Consider the following 18,814-nt stretch of genomic DNA (forward strand, 5'->3'; position numbering starts at 1 on the left):
TCTGTGCTGCACCAGGTACAAGAAGTCCCCACCCCAGCCTGTGCTGCACCAGGTACCAGTAGTCCCCACCCCAGTCTGTGCTGCACCAGGTACAAGAAGTCCCCACGCCGACCTGCACCTACATCTGTTTGTCCTGCTCCTCCTTTGTGCGAGCCTCCTGCACTGCTGTAGCCTTGGCCAACTCCTCTCTCTCCTTGTCCAGCTGCTGGGCACGGTTCTCTATTTCGCTGAAGTTTGTCTTCACACGCTGGGCACCAAAACCCTTCTGTAACAGGAACAGTAGAAATAAGATGGAAGTGAAAAGAGGTAAACAAACACAGCTGATCGTAATCATAGGAATTCATTTTGGGATCGCCAATATTTGAATGCCAATAAAATCCAATTGAATGTACTGTGACTTACAAATTTTCAATTCATTTGTCCATACTGTATTTGCTGCGTAAGTGCCCAGGGCAAGAAAACTGACAAAGGGAAGCGCTTATTAAAACCATACACAATGGGTTAAATCTGTTTTTAAAGATCAAGCAAGGGTTAAAAAAACCTTCAAATGTCCATGAATCTAAAATTTATAAGGCAATAATATACCCTGTCTTTGTAGGAGGTGCTTATAAAGATTACATACAGATTGGTCAAGAAGTTGGTCAGGGTATTAGCTGCTACTAAAGCACCTTATTGGAGTGTACTTAATATGGCGAATACAGAAGATGAACATGAATGAAATAAGAACAAGTATTTGTCACAGAGTGACGAAATATCCCCCGCCATATACACCATAGTACCAAATATGAAGACAATCCAGCGATTAGTTCTTGAGATATTGTGGCAACACCGTTTTCCAACTCCAAAAACAGATTTGCCTGCTGTGACCTTGAAAATGGGGTCAAGGTCACCAAATCTGACAGGTGTATGCGGTGTCTGTATATACACTATAGTTCCAAATATGAAAACAATCCAGCGATTAGTTCTTGAGATATCGCGGCAACACCGTTTTCTAACTCCAAAAGCAGATTTGCCTGCTGTGACCTTGAAAATGGGGTCAAGGTCACCAAAACCGACTGGTGTCTGCGGTGTCTGTATATACACCATAGTTCCAAATATGAAGACAATCGAGAGGTTTAGTTCTTGAGATATTGCGGCAACACCGTTTTCCAACTCTAAAAGCAGATTTGCCTGCTGTGACCTTGAAAATGGGATCAAGGTCACCAAAACCGACTGGTGTCTGCATATACACTATAGTTCCAAATATGAAGACAATCTAGTGTTTAGTTCTTGAGATATCGCGGCAACACCGTTTTCCAACTCTAAAAGCAGATTTGTCTGCTGTGACCTTGAAAATGGGATCAAGGTCACCAAAACCGACTGGTGTCTGCGGAGTCTGTATATACACTATAGTTCCAAATATGAAGACAATCCAGTGTTTAGTTCTTGAGATATCGCGGCAACACCGTTTTCCAACTCTAAAAGCAGATTTGTCTGCTGTGACCTTGAAAATGGGATCAAGGTCACCAAAACCGACTGGTGTCTGCGGAGTCTGCATATACACTATAGTTCCAAATATGAAGACAATCCAGTGTTTAGTTCTTGAGATATCGCGGCAACACCGTTTTCCAACTCCAAAAGCAGATTTGCCTGCTGTGACCTTGAAAATGGGGTCAAGGTCACCAAAACCGACTGGTGTCTGCGTTGTCTGTATATACACCATAGTTCCAAATATGAAGACAATCCAGTGTTTAGTTCTTGAGATATCGCGGCAACACCGTTTTCCAACTCTAAAAGCAGATTTGTCTGCTGTGACCTTGAAAATGGGATCAAGGTCACCAAAACCGACTGGTGTCTGCGGAGTCTGTATATACACCATAGTTCCAAATATGAAGACAATCCAGTGTTTAGTTCTTGAGATATCGCGGCAACACCGTTTTCCAACTCTAAAAGCAGATTTGTCTGCTGTGACCTTGAAAATGGGATCAAGGTCACCAAAACCGACTGGTGTCTGCGGAGTCTGTATATACACCATAGTTCCAAATATGAAGACAATCCAGTGTTTAGTTCTTGAGATATCGCGGCAACAAACAGGTGGGACGTACGGACGGACGTACGGACGTACGTACGGACGGTCGTGAATACTATATCCCCCGCTTCGCGCTTTCGCGCGGCGGGGGATAAAAATGAACTTACTAGTATCTAGCATGTCTAGTGATTTCAACAAATGTCCATTTGTGCAAATAAAGACCGACAATGCCACAAGAAACCTCTAAACAATGGGTCTCTGTTTGGACTTTTAGAAAGTTAAGAGTTACCTCCCCTTCATAATCATCCACACTGGAGAAATCAATATATGAACAGCTAGAAATAGAATAATCCCCCACCGTAAGTCTGGTGTCATGACCCAAGCTGTCACTTGTATCAAAGCAACACATGGTGCAGTAATATGCATAGTCTGTTATATTCTCTCTCTACCAATCAATAGATGACACTGGGCTTTATCTACATCCAGAATACAAAGGATTTTCTGAGTATCATTAATCTGTGTTGTTGAACTAGTACATATACTACTCAAAGTTTGCAAAGGATCACCACTTTAAAAGGTAAAATTGTGGGCATCTGTTGAAATAGCTAAAGACAATATTGCGTGAAGATTTGTTTAATGAACAAAAGTCTGTTGTCATGTGCCACGCAATGCCAACGGACAACATGTGACACATCACCCGTCAAAATAAGAGTATCTGCCCAAAACTGAAATGAAAACCATACCACAAAAACAAATTCACTGTCCAAAAAGACAGTAGTGAGTGAGTGAGTGAATATGATTTTACGCCGCTTTTAGCAATATTCCAGCAATATCATGGCGGGGAACAGAAATGGGCCTCAAACATTGTACCCATGTCGGGAATAGAACCTGGGTCTTCGGCGTGACGACAACTCTCAGTAGTGTGTGTGATCGATATGATGCGATCACAGCCTGGCACCATCATCTCATGCTCCCAATAAGTGTCTGGATGGTTGCCAAGGGAAGATTGTTCCATATTTCAGTAAGAGCATTGACGTGTTTCTGTAGAGTTGCTGGAAGAACAGGGCATCTCAAGAGGGTGATCTCCAGCTCGTTCCACGTGTGTTCGATAGGGATGAGGTCTGGCCACTCCAGGCGGACAATGGTCTGCTGCTCTTAGTAGGCATCAACAAACCTGGCACGATGAGGTCATGCATTATCGTCCGTAAGGATGAAGTCCGGTCATCCAGAATGTCTTCCCTATAGCGCACACCTGTCATCATGCACTGCTGTAGGACATGGGAGATAGGTTCTTCCAGCTCTACTGATCCCACCCCAAATCATGATTTGCAGTCATGTTCGGCTACATTGGAATCCTGAAATCTTTTTGTCTCTGCCATACCCGGGCACGATGATCTGTGAAGTCTAGAAAGTATCTCGATTCATCAGTGAAAAGTACTGGAGCCCAGTCCTGGTCTGTCCAATTGATCTTCGACCCAAACCAAACGTGTCTGCCTGTGATGTTGAGTAAGTAGGTTACAAATGCCTGCCCTTCATGACTGAAGAGCAGCCTCATGGAGATGGTTACACACTGATTAGTTCCGCAGGTCATTTCTGAGTGTGGTGGCAGTCATGAAGTATTGACATCTTGCTGCAATCACACTTTGGCTGACACCAAAGATGTTTGAACGTGACGTTGTTTTGGCCAAGTTTCAAGCATGCATATGCGTCTACCTACTTTGATGATTAGAGGGCATTGATGCATTCAGTTAATGCAATCCTTAGTAGCAAATGTGGCTGTGCTCTCTGACAATGATGGGGGACTCTTTGAGGTTTTCAACATTAGTATTCAAATTGTGGGGGAACCAAAATTTATGGGTCAGAACAGTGATATGCAAAAGTTTTTTTCAATAAAGGGGCAATGAAAACAGTTCAGAGGACTCACCCCCTTCTTAGCGGCAGCACTCTTCTTGCCCCCAATGATTGCCTTCCTGGGTTCAGCAATAGCAGCAGCCTGGGTGGGGGACATGCTCAGGGCAGCCTCAACATTGGGTCCTTCATTAGGGTCTATCTCTGCAGCTGAAAACAACAATGATTTCACATACACACTTGTCTAAGTATCACACAAATCATGTTAGAGATAAATACTGACCAATACATCAAATAATTTTGCATAGAAAGATTCTTGTACATTCAGTGTGGATATGACATCCTTCAAGGGAGGGGGAGTGAATATTGTTTAACACATTCTTGATCGGAGTTGCCCTACCACAGGTTTTCAGTCTTACAATTGCTTATGGTTGATCAGTCAATGAAGTATCTCACACCGACAATTTTACAGAATACATTTAACATAACATATTTTTGCATATACAGTGAAAACCAAATCACTCCATTGTATAGCGAATATGCTAATATCCCGTGACCTTCCATGGAGGTGACCTCAGATCTTCATGCACAAGAGTATCGGAGTAAAAGATTTGCTTTTAACGAGACTGATGTTTATAATATTCGCAGAAGGTGACACATGCTTGACAGATGTTCACTGCTTGCTCACAGTTAGATGCCTTCAGTTGACCTAAGCAAGCAAGTTGACCTAAATACTTATTTACATGCTAATCAATGTTCAAGGTATATATGCTATCAAACTTAAGTATGGGGTTACTATTTAATAATCGATTGATTATGTGATTCATCATGTTCCTATTTGAATTTTGACATAAAAAACGATCAGTGTACCAATATCTGTAACAGATGTCCATACCTTTGCTGTTGAGTGCGCCATTCTTGATGGGCTGGGGCTCGGAGTACAGTCTAGCTCCCTCAGTGATGGGGCTGGGCTGGTTGGCCCTAGAGTCAAACTCTGTATGCTCCCGGAAAAAGTCCACTTCCTTGGTGTCTGGTGATGGCTCAGCATGACCTCCATCGATGTGAAGCTGCAGACAGAGATAACCACTCATTGATAACTAACACTGATTTGCACACTAAAGTACACATTTTACCAATAAATGTCCTCCTGTGAAGTTTCTGAATAACCATTATTGTATTAGACGTCTCTACAGTGACTAGTAATGTATTTCCATGCATAATAAAACTGTCAGAAACTTGAAGACATAACATGTACACATGTCTTTACCTCAGGGTTCACATTTCAACCATTATTTCCTCATTCAAATGTTATGGAATATAGACACGCAATGACATACATAAAACATCAACTACAGCACAGATGGGACACATGTTATGATATAGACAATTCACATCATATCGCATGTCTATGAATGGCATGAAATTGTCACAGTGTCACATTGTTGAAGCAGACAAACTTGTCCAGCACACGTTTTCAGGGGGAAACTATCAAAAGTCATTCAGGAGATGCCTTTTTTATATTTCTAATATTTAAGAATTGTACATCATTGTACATTGAAACAACATCATTATAACTGACTGACTCAGTAGACAATTTGAAAAGATGTACAGTTCCCTTCCAAGGATGTGTATTGATCTAGACAAAAGTCCACGTCATCTCGTGGACCAGGGCAACTTCACACATGTTGGCTATCCCTGTAAGTCATCACATATCCTAATCATCATATGATCTGAAATCGTAATTCATGTAAACTTCCCTGGCATCACTACGAGACTGAACATGCTGATTATGAATGCTACACCAAGTTCACCATGTCTATATATAGATACTACTAAGTTTTCCAATAAACATGATAAATGAGGCAATCATAAAAAAAACCACATCTGTTTCAGGCAATGTCTGTTATACTGTCATATGTAATTAGGTAGGAAGAGGTTGTTTTTTTATCATCAAATGAGTATGCACAGACAGACATGAGGATTAAAGGGCAATTTCATGAAAGTAATGGAACTGCCAAGCTGCTTTAAGCAACCAAGCTAAAGCATCATACATAATTCATCATCATGATCATATGATGAACTTCCAAAGAATATTTAGTATTTATCAACCATGGTAACCATCCTTTGAAAGTAAGCATATAAATCCATGTAGTGTTCAAAACTAAGGGTGTTCTGGAGTCACTGAGGTCTGCTTCTATATATTTGAATCAAGGGACCCCCTTAATCTTTAACCTTTAACACTAGGGGAATGGCAAGGACCCCTTGACTTTCAAATTAATTTCACTGCAGAGGATCCTTGTCATGACATCAATGTTAAGCGTTAAGGAGTCCCTAGATTTAAATACTTTAGCATGTACAACAACAAAACTCTAGGGACCCCAGTTTCCCCATAATTTCGAACACTGGTACATAGTAAGCAGTATACATGATATATCAAACATGCAAAATTAACGAGGCAACAAACTGACAGGTTTTACCCCAATTCAAATAGGAAACATGGGATTAATGCAATGTCATTGAAGTGCTTTTGAAAGACGTCAAAACCTTTAGCAACAGAATCTTGTAAAAACAATGAAAATGCATGTTATTTCACATAAAAAACAGACATCCACATGGTGAACATGCAAAAGTCTTTTTTTTTTTACCATCAACAATGTTTTAGGATATCTTTTGTGTCACATCAAATGACACCTTGAATAATAATAAAGAATCACCATGCTTGCTAAATGTTCATAAATATAATGAATAGGACAATAACAGAGGATATACTACAACTGCAAGCAAAGCAGTCCCCTCGACTTCACTGTTTCAGCTTTACTACCATTTTGAATTTCAATTTGGGGTAATCATGGTAATGGACCATTTCTTCTTAAAATAAACTTTGAAAATGACAATTTGTCATATTGTGAGTGAGAGAGTTTGGTTTTAACGCCGCTTTGAACAGTATTCTAATTTCTAGTTGAATCACAGTGTGTCAGCTTGAGGTGGGAGGATAGCCCAAAGTGATGCTTGCCTTAGATATTTACCACTTTGGTGAAACCCACAAGCACCAACATGTCTTATTTTGAACAAGAGACTGAATAGTCAGCAGTGTCACATCCTTCCCATTTTCACAGGGATGGAAATTAACAAAGATAATAGTGAATAGTGATAACAGATACCTTTAACATTACCAATACTGGTACAGGCTAGTGGGGTAGTGCTAAATTTAGATCCCTGCTAACCAAAAAATTTATTCTGCATAAAAACGATGTAACTTATACATGATTGGCTGAGATCAATAAAGTGAGAAATCTAACCGACTGATGTGCTCTGAGTCTCCCCTGTTACATCATGAGGACATCTACAACAGCTGGTAATACATCTTTGTCGCAGCTAGCGGACGTGTCAACAACGCTTACATTTTCCTCCATAATCTACCTCCAAATAAATTAAATAGTTCTATTCAGAGGATTTAATAGAAGAAAAATATTTCACTCTGATGCATTTGCTGTGCATTGTGTTGTTATCTAAATGGCTGATTTACACAATTTACCTACTGAAAATTCTTTCAACGCCAGCACAGCAAGCCTAATTCTACCTCTATAAGAAAGCCTACACAAGGGTGACCCGTGAAGATCCAGGGTAGAATAGGTCTTCAGCAACCCATGCTTGCCGTAAATGGGGACTGATATGATCTGGATACATATTCTGAGCAAGATCATTTTCACAAATTAGCCAAAAGCAGCAGTGAAATAGGTGTATAGTATGTCTGTTATCATCTAGCCAGCAATATCATTGATGGATATGGTCATCTTTCAAATACCAATCACGCACATTCTATCAATCTAGTGACAATTCTATCAATATCCAGCTGTACACACTTTCAAATGACTAAATACAAGTTCAGATGAGAATTCAAAACATGTAAAAGTTCAAATGATTACAAAAAAAAGTTTAAAGATTTTATTGATCTCAAGTCAGTGTCAACCTCAAAACCTAATCGAAAATAATAGTTAAAAAACGTTTGACACACTGTCCAGTGATTTATCTTGGGTTCCAAACAAAGAAATCTTGGGAGGCAAACAGGAAAAACTGTTTTTATCATTAAAAATTCAGAGGTACTGTGACATGTTTAACATGTATTTTAATGATGCTGTCGAAACCATTACGTCAAACTAAGCATTAGAACCTCATCCTCTCTGTTGGTCCTGTTATCAGTGAAATACATAACATAAATTCCAAATACATGAACTACCGTATTCGACATAATAAGCGCCCAGGGCGCTCTCAAAATTAGAAATAGGAGGCTCTTATTAGAATATTATTTTGGTGGAAAAAAACAGAGTTGAAAGATAAATTTCATGGTCTATGCTGACAGCCTGAAATGTTTATATACGACATATATATTTTTCCAGAGTTTAATTGCCTATAATTAAGGGTAAATATAACACACGAGTGCGTATTATACGCGAATAAAAAAGTCTGGTGTACATTGATCAATCCGAAGGGGTGCTAATTGGGATTGTTCACTAGCCAATATATTAGCAAAAATCGCCATGTGCGCTTATTAGAACGGGGCGCTTATTACGTCGAATACGGTAGATCAACATCAATTGGGAAACTTTATATCCATTGTGGGAATTTGAAATGATACTGACATTTGCAGAAGAGCTGGGGCCTCTGAACATTTGTACGGAAGTCCTTGGTATTATAACAACATGTATTTAAAGGCAACTTTACAAACAGTGATAATAAGAGTGCAGCTTGCTTGCACTGTCAGCTGGTGAGTGATCGAGTGAGTGTTAATTTATGCTGAATGATGCTCAGCTGGTGGTTAATGATGCCATGCCAGGGCTCGACTAACATAAAACATGCAAAAGTCCACTTGCATCAAGAGCATGTAAACATTTTATCAAATTTGTGTCTGACTAACCCTTACTGGACCTCACAACATTGATCTTTGAACATAGTGCTTCTAAGCTATATTTTCCATACAATATCCCTAAATCCCTGTCTTATGTGTAATTTGTCATCCTTTCTTGGGTTTGACGTCACTTCAATAATATTTGAACTTTTTACAGCAATGTCATAAATTTATGTGACACAGGCAGCAGACCAGCTGATGTTTCATTTCAACCATGGTGCAGCCTGTTTTGTCTGGTGCAACCAGGTTTTCATGTCAACATGCTTTTGGTGCAAGTTAAATCCAGTTGTTAAATCGAGCCCCGCATGCTACATAGCTGACCAGCTGACAGTCAAGTTAATTGACAAATCAACATGGCATAGAATGCTATACAATGTGCCTGTCGTAGTGCCCACACATCACTGTTTACGTTTCATGAAAATAATGAACAATAAATCCAAACCTTTCAGTGAAACAACACAAGTCTGGATTGCAGAGATACCCGTGACATATGCCGAATCAAGTTTCTCTACTGATGAAACTTGGGTGTGGGGAATGTCACCATGAATATATAAGGTGAGGTGAAATGGGGTTTAACGTCGTGTCCAAGATTATTGCACTCATATAGCGACATGCATGTACGTGTGTGTGTTTGTGTGGCTGCTTGTACTAGTCCGGACTGATGCCAATTTATAGTGCTAGCTCACTGAGATACCATGCTGCAGTTTAACATGAATACCCCACTCAGACACAGTATACTGACTCCGAGCCGACCAGTCCTTGTTTTAGCCCCTTAATGCCGAGCGCCAGGCAGGGTAACAACAAGTACCATCTTTTAACGTCATTTGGTATGACGCGGTTGGGGATCAAACCCCGGACCTTCCGCTCTCCGGGCGGACGCTCTACCACTAGACCACGGAGGCGGTCCATGAATATATAAGCAGGAATAGTCTGGTAGGTGGGTCCACTAACAGGGTCCGAATGAACAAAACTCCCCAGGATACTTTTTTTCAAATTTATCAAGAAACATGAATACATAAAACGGAATTCAATATTGGGCTAATTTCACCCAACATATACATTGCCATGAGGTTTATGCCATGTTTACTAATCTGGATCAGTTAATGAATCATCTCACCTACATCATGTACAGATGTAGACCTACATGTATACAGGCAAGGCACAGTACAGTAAGCACAGCGTGACATGGAGTAGAAGTTAATCTGCAGGAACATCAATGCAGTGAGCTTGCAGCAAGATATCCTTCAGTATACCAGTATCTGATTATGTGCACACACAATACCAAAACAATCAACGCTAAATAAAGCACTTAGAATTGTAACACATAGATAATTAAGGCATGATACAGGACACATACTCAGCCAAACAATAAAGAGAGTAAACTGACAATTGCAGGAACAGAGAGTGTCGCAATGAAACACCAGTATTTGCTTTCATTGAGCATCACCATAATCCACAGAGAGAAGGAAGAAGGCGTCAGTCACATGGGGTTTTCAAGATGGAAAGGGCACTTGGGGAAGACTAACATCAGGGGACAATTTCACAGACTTGCTCATAGTGGAGAGTGAGTGAGTGAGTGAGTAGGGTTTTACGCCGCTTTTAGCAATATTCCAGCAATATCACGGTGGGGGACACCAGAAATGGGCTTCACACATTGTGCCCATGTCGGGAATCGAACCTGGGTCTTTGGCATGACGGGCAAACGCTTTAACCACTAGGCTACCCGACTGCCCCTCATAGTGGAGCGTTTCAACAGAAATATCAGCCTTTTTCATAAATCTTATTCAAATCTTTCAACGTCAGACATGTTCATGTTCTGTTTCACTAAACCATTTGCAAACATCAAAACGTTAGTAAAGAATTTGTACATTCCTGTTGGTTTTCCTCATCATGTTAATCATGTGAATGGGGGCCCCATCATTCCTGGTCCTTGCCAAACAAATCCAAAACCCAAGTATTATGGACAAGTAGGGCTTTGCACAAAATATACTGAAAAAAACTCCTTTACCTCCCCAAAGATTGGATATGTTAGTTGTGTTAATATGAAAAACCCATTGCCTAATTTGTAAAATCAACACTTTAAATACCTATTTTTTGTGTGCTAAAAGTAAAACTGAGCAAATTATGAATGAATATTCCACAACTGTACAGAGAATCATGAAAGCTGCCATTGCACAGTCCAGTGAATGTAAACAAGGGGCCCTGGGGCTGGTTAATGTTTACTGCTATAACATTAGCATCTTGGACTGTCTAAATCTGTAACTCTTAATCACATAGAGTCATGTCAAGCACCCCTCGACTGGCATGCCTTATTTCAAGCACTGCAGTGTTGTCCAAATATTAACATGATAAAGCCAAAAAAAATCCAATCCTTTCTACCAACAGTAGGGAGCCTGGATCTCAAGATGAATTTCCTTCGATGACTTTGTTCTAAATATAAATAATGAGGTGAAATTCCTGACCTGCCAACCCATTTACATCATGGGCATGATACAGGATAGTGAGATACTACGGCCTCATCAGTGATTCAATAAGTCCAAGCTTGATAAGCCTGCAAAGCTAAATGTGTCATTTCTATAGGGGCACATTGGTAATTTTGACGGCCATTTTCCTTCCAACATGTCCAAGATGTTTTGAGGTCTATATGCTCATTTTAGAAGATACACCAAGTAAGGGTGAAGCGGTACACAGCAGATCTGATGCTCCTTCGATACAATACACGATACATACAGACGTAGATCATGTTTCACGAAGATACAAACTATATGTTTTCGGGCACAGTTAGGAGAGGATTCTCTTCATCAGCACTAAGCGACTGTCATGTTAATGACTTTATTTCTCCAATAAACTTAGAAACTATTCAATTTCACTTTGTATCATAAACTCCAGTATTATTTCATCCCTAAAACCCAGCACTTCCAATTGAAGTGACTATTCATGGGTCATTAGGACCATCACCTGTGAAAACAATGGGCCACACTTATTACATATATATGACCAGGACAGGCCTCGACAAATCCCCTCGTCTGCTCGTATTAACGAGTAGCAGCATGTGCAGGGCAAGAAAGAAGTGAACCAACACCCATCCTACTGGGCAATTTCAATCGTATCATTCATCACTAACAATTTTCATCACAAAATACAACATAATTTCGAAACTAAAATAAGTTTCATCTCTTGCACTTTCTCAGTAGTAATAACGAAATACATATGGCTCATATTATAAAATGGCGGCATACTTGGCAACTGTCTGTTAAAGAAATAAACAAAGTGAGGAGCTTGGAACAAGTTTTTAAAGGGAGGTAACTATGTATTATTTGGGTTGTAATCGCCAACACTGACAGTCAAATGTAAATGCAGAGTGAATTAATTAAGAGAAGGAAATGGCTGACTAAAATGTCATTGGAAAGTAGAAAACATGGCCAATGCTGCGAACACGAAAGATTTATGAATAAACTCAGCTCTGTCAGCACAATACTCAAAACCAATGAATATAAATGTGATTTTTTTCATTCTTAAAGTTCAAACACAGAAAATGGTAATAACTGAGAACATAAAACCTCCTAAATTTCAAACGTGCAAGTGAAAATATTGCACAAGTACAAAATAATATCTGCTTGCCCAACAGGACAAGTTTGGTTAAAGAAATCTTTCGAGCCCTGCAGAGGCCCATGTTACTCAAACTTTGTATTTGCTTTTTCAGGAATGGAATTCCCAGGCCCCCTTGGAAGCTGAAGCACTGTGGATGTTTAGTTCAGTTTCTATCAGAATGGTTAGTATACCTCCAATGTTCTCAAATTACTGAGACTAAATCTAATAATCTGGAAGAAAAAGCTAAATTATTTGTCTTGTGTGTGCAAAACTCTGCACTGGTACTAAAGTATATCATAAGCCCTCAGGATACATGGTACCGAATATGCATAAGTTAATAAATATTCCTCTTTCAAAACTTTGAGAGTAATTTTAAGCATTGGTTAGTGAGCTTAGCTTATTTCCCCTAAGTGAAAACTTCAAACCAGTAAAATGAACATCCAAGAAAGTTTCAAACTGGTGAATTGAAAACAACCAAAAAGGAAAAGAAAATCATTTTACACAATCTTCAATAAGTGTCATCAAGACATTTCATCCGCACGTTGGAAATTTGAAAAATTATCAAACTATACCAAATAAAAATACTGTAATACAATAAAATAAAATTGTTAATAACATGTAAGCACATTTTGAAAGAGAAACATTAGCAAGTGAGTTTGTAACCAAGAAGGGGTAAGATCAACAAAATTGAACTTAATGACCTTCTTGCTAGAGTCTCCTTTTTCTTCCAGGTGCAGCTGTGAGGAATAAAGATAACACGTGACATTAGCTCCTCCCACCAACTTCACACTGCCAGAATCGTCTGGCACGTCTTACCCAAGATGCAACATAGGACAGTTCATGAACAGGATTTAATATACAAAATATAACAGCCTTAGAAATTGGGACTAGTCCTATAGTCATTGCCAAACTGCCCAATAGCAAAGCCATCATGAGGACTAGTAGAAATCTGCCCTTTTGAAGGTTTTTGCTACAGGTTATCATTATAAGGACTAGTGGACTAAAACTGTTAGTTTCTGAAGCTGCATAATTGGGATCATCTTCATCTTCTTCATCATCATCATCATCATCAAGCTGTGGTGTATTTGATCTCATTCACCCATATCTTACACTTATATGTCTTTTTCCAGTTATTTGTTTCTTTCTGTGACTTTTCGAAGCTGTAGTGACAATGAAGATAAGTCTACTTATGGATCTCTGCTTCTTTGTTCTTTTCAACACTATGTCTCCGTATAGAACCTAGTAACGTCAAGCAAGTCATAAAGGTAATAGTATCTGTACCATTACACAGAGGGAGTATCTTAGTTACATCCCGGCACATCAGCTTGATGTGGGAGGAGAGACCAAACTGAGGCATGTGTTAAATGAGCACCACTTTGCAGGGATGGATATTAACCACGAACGTCCACTAGTCTGAGAAGTGATAACACATATAGCAATACTCCTCAAAATGTTTGAAGTTCTACTAGCCCTTAAGAAACGTTTTACATTACAAAACTGGTCCCAGCTAGAGGCTAGAGCCAATTTCCATCCCTGCTTTGGTGAAACCCATGAGCAAGGGTATGGTACTGACAAACCAAGATACATAATTGTGTCAAATCTGGGGCTCAAACCCACATTCATACGTTTCTGGAACACGAAAAGGACAAGTTTATACATCCCGGACAACCAATGACCATCAGAACATTCTTTTAATTTCAGAGATACTGATACTCTCATCCGCTACTAATTTTAAAATCATTACATGAAAACATGGTGACAACATGTAAACAGTGTCACTTTCAAATCAGATTTGAGGAAACAGTAAATCTGTGTTTACAGACAGACAGACAGCATCTCTGAGTGGTTTGCCTAGAAGACACTGTATTCTCCTCACCTTAGTGCCGTGCAACCTGCATGCATGCTGGGAGAGTCCGAGTAGCTTCTCCTTGTACATCATCGCAGCACGACTGTTATACTTCTTCTGTGCATCATTTGTGTCACAACCATGTTGGCGGAAGTACGAGATCTGAAACAGGTAGTGCAAGCTAGTTATTTACAGCGCACTCAGAACAAGGAGTGAGAGGCTTTTGCTTTACGCCACTAGCAACATTCCAGCAATATCACGACAGGGGACACCAGAAATTGGCTTTACACATTGTACCCATGTGGGGAATCAAACACGGGTCTTTGGTATGGTGAGCAAACACTTTAACCACTAGCCTACCCCACTGCCCCCACTAAGAACTGAGTGAGACAACAAGTGGATGATAGCAAGAGCAAAGACACGTGCTTTCAGAGCGAGCTGACACTATCAGTCAGGTGTCACACGAACAAACCATCCAATCCTATTTAAGGGTTTTATTACAGGTCACTGAAGAGCTATCCTGGTCCACTGACAAGTAAGAAACTGAAAAAGTGAATATTTCCACTAACTTTGAGGTGAGGTGAAGTGAAGTGAAATTGGGTTTAAACGTCACGTCCAAGATTATTGCACTTATGTAGTGACATGCATGCACTTGTGTGTGTATGGCTGCTTGTACTAGTCCGGACTGATGCAAATTCATAGTGCTAGCCCACTGAGATACCATGCCGCAGTTTAACATGAATACCCCACTCAGACACAGTATATTGACTCTGAGCCAACCAGTCCTTGTTTTAGCCGATTAATGCCGAGCGCCAGACAGGGTAACAACAAGTACCATCTTTTAACGTCTTTTGGTATGACGCGGCTGGGGATCGAACCCCGGACCTTCCGCTCTCCGGGCGAACGCTCTACCAGTAGACCACGGAGGCGGTACATTTCCATTTAAAAAGAATATATGTAAAAATCCTTTTGTAATCCAATATAGCACACAGTTACTTCCCTTTACATGAGCACTGCTTTACTGGGCATCTTGTGTTATGGTCATGGCGGCAATAGGAGTTTGTACTCTTGTTTATGTAGGGAGGCCCTTTCCCAGGCTGATGGTACACAACTGTTTATTTGGTCACATGCTAGTTTGAACAAGCCAAAAAAAAAACAGGCCCGCATTATATTTTCAAAGTCATTGCCTGAGAACCGATTCTTTTATCCTTTTAAGCCTGATCAACAAATTAGTCTTAAAATTTATAAATAACAAGGATCGATACATGTGTGGCTTCCACAAAGTTTTTGAGTCACATGATGGGAGTCAAACCATGGACATTCTGAAGCATGGACAAATGCTTGGTCCACATGTCCAGAGAGGTTAACCCAGTCAGCAATGGTTATATATCACAACGTATCAACACGAGTGACATCCCTATGAACTATACACTGTATGCTGCACTTCTACTTACTGCATTGGCATTGCCTCCAACTTGCATGGCCCGCATTTGAAGCCAGGTCCAGCTGGTGTCCAGCTGTGTGGACCTGATGAATGTCACATGCACCCCTAGTGACCGGTGGACAGCTGAACAGTCGATGCACAGGAACACCCCGTATGTAACACTGGCCCATGTTGGGTTGCTATGACTGCAGTCAAAACATTGCTGGAACACAATAAAAAATTCATCAACATTGCACTCAGAATGGAAATAGTTTTGCTGTATTTTCACAATTAAGTTCTGGGTGTTATTTTGGTTGTTTATTGGTTGTCTAATGGCACTCAGAAATGTCATTTAATGCAAGAACTTGTTCTTGGTGCAGTATCGTAGTTATTGTAATTTATTGTGAAGCTATCTTATGTTACACTATAAATTGGGGTAAAGCAAACTTAATTACTTTCCTAAGATGCCGAATCTAAGACTAACCTTGTCTTTTTTTAGGGATGGGTTTAAAAAGAAACCTGTAATGAGTGGTGCCTTAAAATCCATGATCAAGGCAAACAAGTTTCACCTCATTGCCTGTACAGTACCCTTACGTTAAGAGACACATTTAAGGTTTAAACAAAATACATCACCATAAAAATGGATAAGTTATGATATAAATAGGTCTTATTTCATTATCCACTTATAGTGTGGTTGGTTATCCATGAACCAATACAGCAATAAGTAGTATCTTTAAATTTAAGTTTTCATATTAATTTGCTTCAATTTAATCATGTGACTTCAAACATTCCACAACTGCATAGTGGGGCTGAGCTTACACATGTAAACATAGCCAAAGTATGGTGTCGCTGGTGTATTGTGAGTTGTGTGAGGTGTTCTCTGTTATGCAAGTTGCAACTATGCTTTCACCACTAATGTTAGCAGACAGCAGCAACTGGAACCCATGAAATGGAGTGGTTATTGAGATGGAAGCACCACATGATACTGAAACTGACGTGAATTGATGGCCTGGGGTGTGATATGGCGTCGCCGCGGAACGAACATGGCTGAGGAAGAGCAACAGCAGCTGTTTTGTTTGACTGCTGCATGTTGTTAATTGCTGTGCAATGAGCAACAGGTGAACATGTGGTTATGCAACTTTTCAAGGATTGCTCATACCTTTATCCAGAGAGACATACATAATACCTAGGGCACTAACGCCTATCTCAGACAATTGTGACTGCTGTTGCATAGACACAATGGTTTGAATATGTTACGGATAAGCCTGCAGCATGAGAGATGGTTGACATTATCTTTCCATATTTCTTCTCAGGTAATAATATTCAAATAATCAACAAGTTTAAAGAAAGTATTTCACCGGAAATTGATACATATGGGCCATCTTGCTTGACAGTAATTAAAGAATGGTGTTACAAGGATACATTAGATCGCGGGATAAAGTTCAGACAGTGCCTTTGATCGTTTAGCGAAGCATCTAAGAATAAATTAAACAACTTAACATCATATTTCTTATTATGTCTACAAATAATATATTATTAATACTCAGAAATTAATCAAAATGTGTATCTGCTATTTAACTCATGAAAGTCACTAGTCAAAAGCTCAATAATTTCAGTAAGATCAGTTGTTAATATGGACATGATGGAATAACACTAAAATCTTTCTACATATCATGATATATGTTACACATAATACACATTCCACAAATTGGTTGATGATGCAAAATATGTCTTAAAAATGTTGAATCACATATATATCTCGGCATCAGCATGGAAAATACAACCATGACTAATGTGATATCAACACGATCAAGAATATACCCAAAATTCAGCTGGTTCTAGTTCAGTATTTTGAGTCTGCAATATTATTAATATTGATGTTGAGTTAGAAATAACCTGTCGGACAGGTATGGATTTCCAGCAGTCGCACTCTCTATGCTAAGTTAGCTTGTGGATTACTTTCTTGTACTACGTCGTTTTTTTCAAATAGCATCTCCATTTTGTTCACCTTAAGGTCAACATAATGCTATCCACTTGCTTGCATTAAAATAAACATATTGTTTACTAGGGCCGTTACGATTCACTTGCGTATTCGGTGAATCGAACTGTATCCATTCATGAATTGAATTCGTTGACGCTAGAATCGAATATTTATGAATATGCAATCATGTGCATTTACATACCCTGTACCGAAAACATCCATAAGAACATATGATAGACAACACTCTTATAATATTTAATTTGACAGGAATTTGGTCACTGGTCATTGTAGCATTTGAGCAGATACTAAGACTAAGTACCTGGACAAGTGCAGTATGTGAATGTATAATATAGATAATTAACAAACCATTTCAAATAATTTATGTTGTTAATGTTTCACTGAATATAACAAATAATACATCAACTGCTGACTTATTATTGTATTCGTGAATTAATATTTGTATTCATTACCCTATATTCGTGATACGAATGGTATTCGCATCATAGGTTATTCGTTGCAGCCCTATTGTTTACATCCCATGAACGACAACAATATGTTACTTCCTTATTGAAGCAGAAGCAGCAGATGTATGTATGTTTGTACAGTCATAACCCGGGTAACCATCTGTAGCATGAAAAAAAATGTTTATAAAGGCACAATGCAACCGACAAGCAGTGCCTCACTATAAGCCACTGCAGTTTCTAAATTGTGAACAAAATGTGTCTGTTCAGGTACAGATTGCTATCCCTAGTCAATATTGTCTACCTTTGAGATGTAAAAAGTGTTTTAATAACGTTTGATAGTTTTTTGCATTATACAAAAATGGTCAAATAGGTTATTTCTTTGTAAGCAGTACATCAACACTAGATATATCGAAAGAATATCAAGTGATCAGAATTCAAGCAAAGAGAAACATTGAGAAAATGCGACTTGTCAGTGTCACGTCATTTCCATTCGCGTGGAAGCTTAACACATGTAAGCTGAAAAGTCGATATTTTGATCATTTGAAGACGGTAAAATACATTGATCACTACGTATGGAGCTTTTGTATGATTATTTCTGTACATATACTTACTTTGTTGGTCGGTATCGACCTTAAACGCTTGAAAATTGCATTAATATCGGCTTTACAAGGCTGTTCTGCCATTTTGATGACGTTCCCTTTCAACTCACGTGACCGGATACACACAGGCAGAAGAAAATATGCTTCG

General features: G+C 39.3%; 1 protein-coding gene across 7 annotated transcripts in view; it reads right to left on the reverse strand.

Annotated features, from left to right (window-relative positions):
- LOC124140040 (ADP-ribosylation factor GTPase-activating protein 2-like) overlaps nucleotides 1–18,805 on the reverse strand; it is a 46,785-nt gene extending 27,980 nt beyond the window's left edge. For 6 of the 7 annotated variants that reach the window (XR_006861862.2, XM_046507381.2, XM_046507383.2 and 3 more), the window contains exons 1-7: nucleotides 18,679–18,805; nucleotides 15,654–15,845; nucleotides 14,230–14,361; nucleotides 13,055–13,090; nucleotides 4,752–4,923; nucleotides 3,933–4,066; nucleotides 123–265 (exon numbers count right to left, since the gene is read on the reverse strand). Coding sequence is in view for 6 of the 7 variants with exons in the window: in XM_046507381.2 (XP_046363337.1) it covers nucleotides 123–265; nucleotides 3,933–4,066; nucleotides 4,752–4,923; nucleotides 13,055–13,090; nucleotides 14,230–14,361; nucleotides 15,654–15,845; nucleotides 18,679–18,750 (881 nt within the window). In the remaining variant the exon portion in view is untranslated. The remainder of the gene's footprint in view (nucleotides 1–122; nucleotides 266–3,932; nucleotides 4,067–4,751; nucleotides 4,924–13,054; nucleotides 13,091–14,229; nucleotides 14,362–15,653; nucleotides 15,846–18,678) is intronic. The other variant, XM_046507384.2, reaches the window with a different exon arrangement.
- Between the last annotated feature and the right edge of the window lie 9 nt (nucleotides 18,806–18,814).

Source organism: Haliotis rufescens, unplaced genomic scaffold (genome assembly GCF_023055435.1).
Source record: "Haliotis rufescens isolate VD_foot unplaced genomic scaffold, xgHalRufe1.0.p SCAF_5, whole genome shotgun sequence".
In the NCBI taxonomy this organism is placed as follows: Eukaryota; Metazoa; Mollusca; class Gastropoda; order Lepetellida; family Haliotidae; genus Haliotis; species Haliotis rufescens.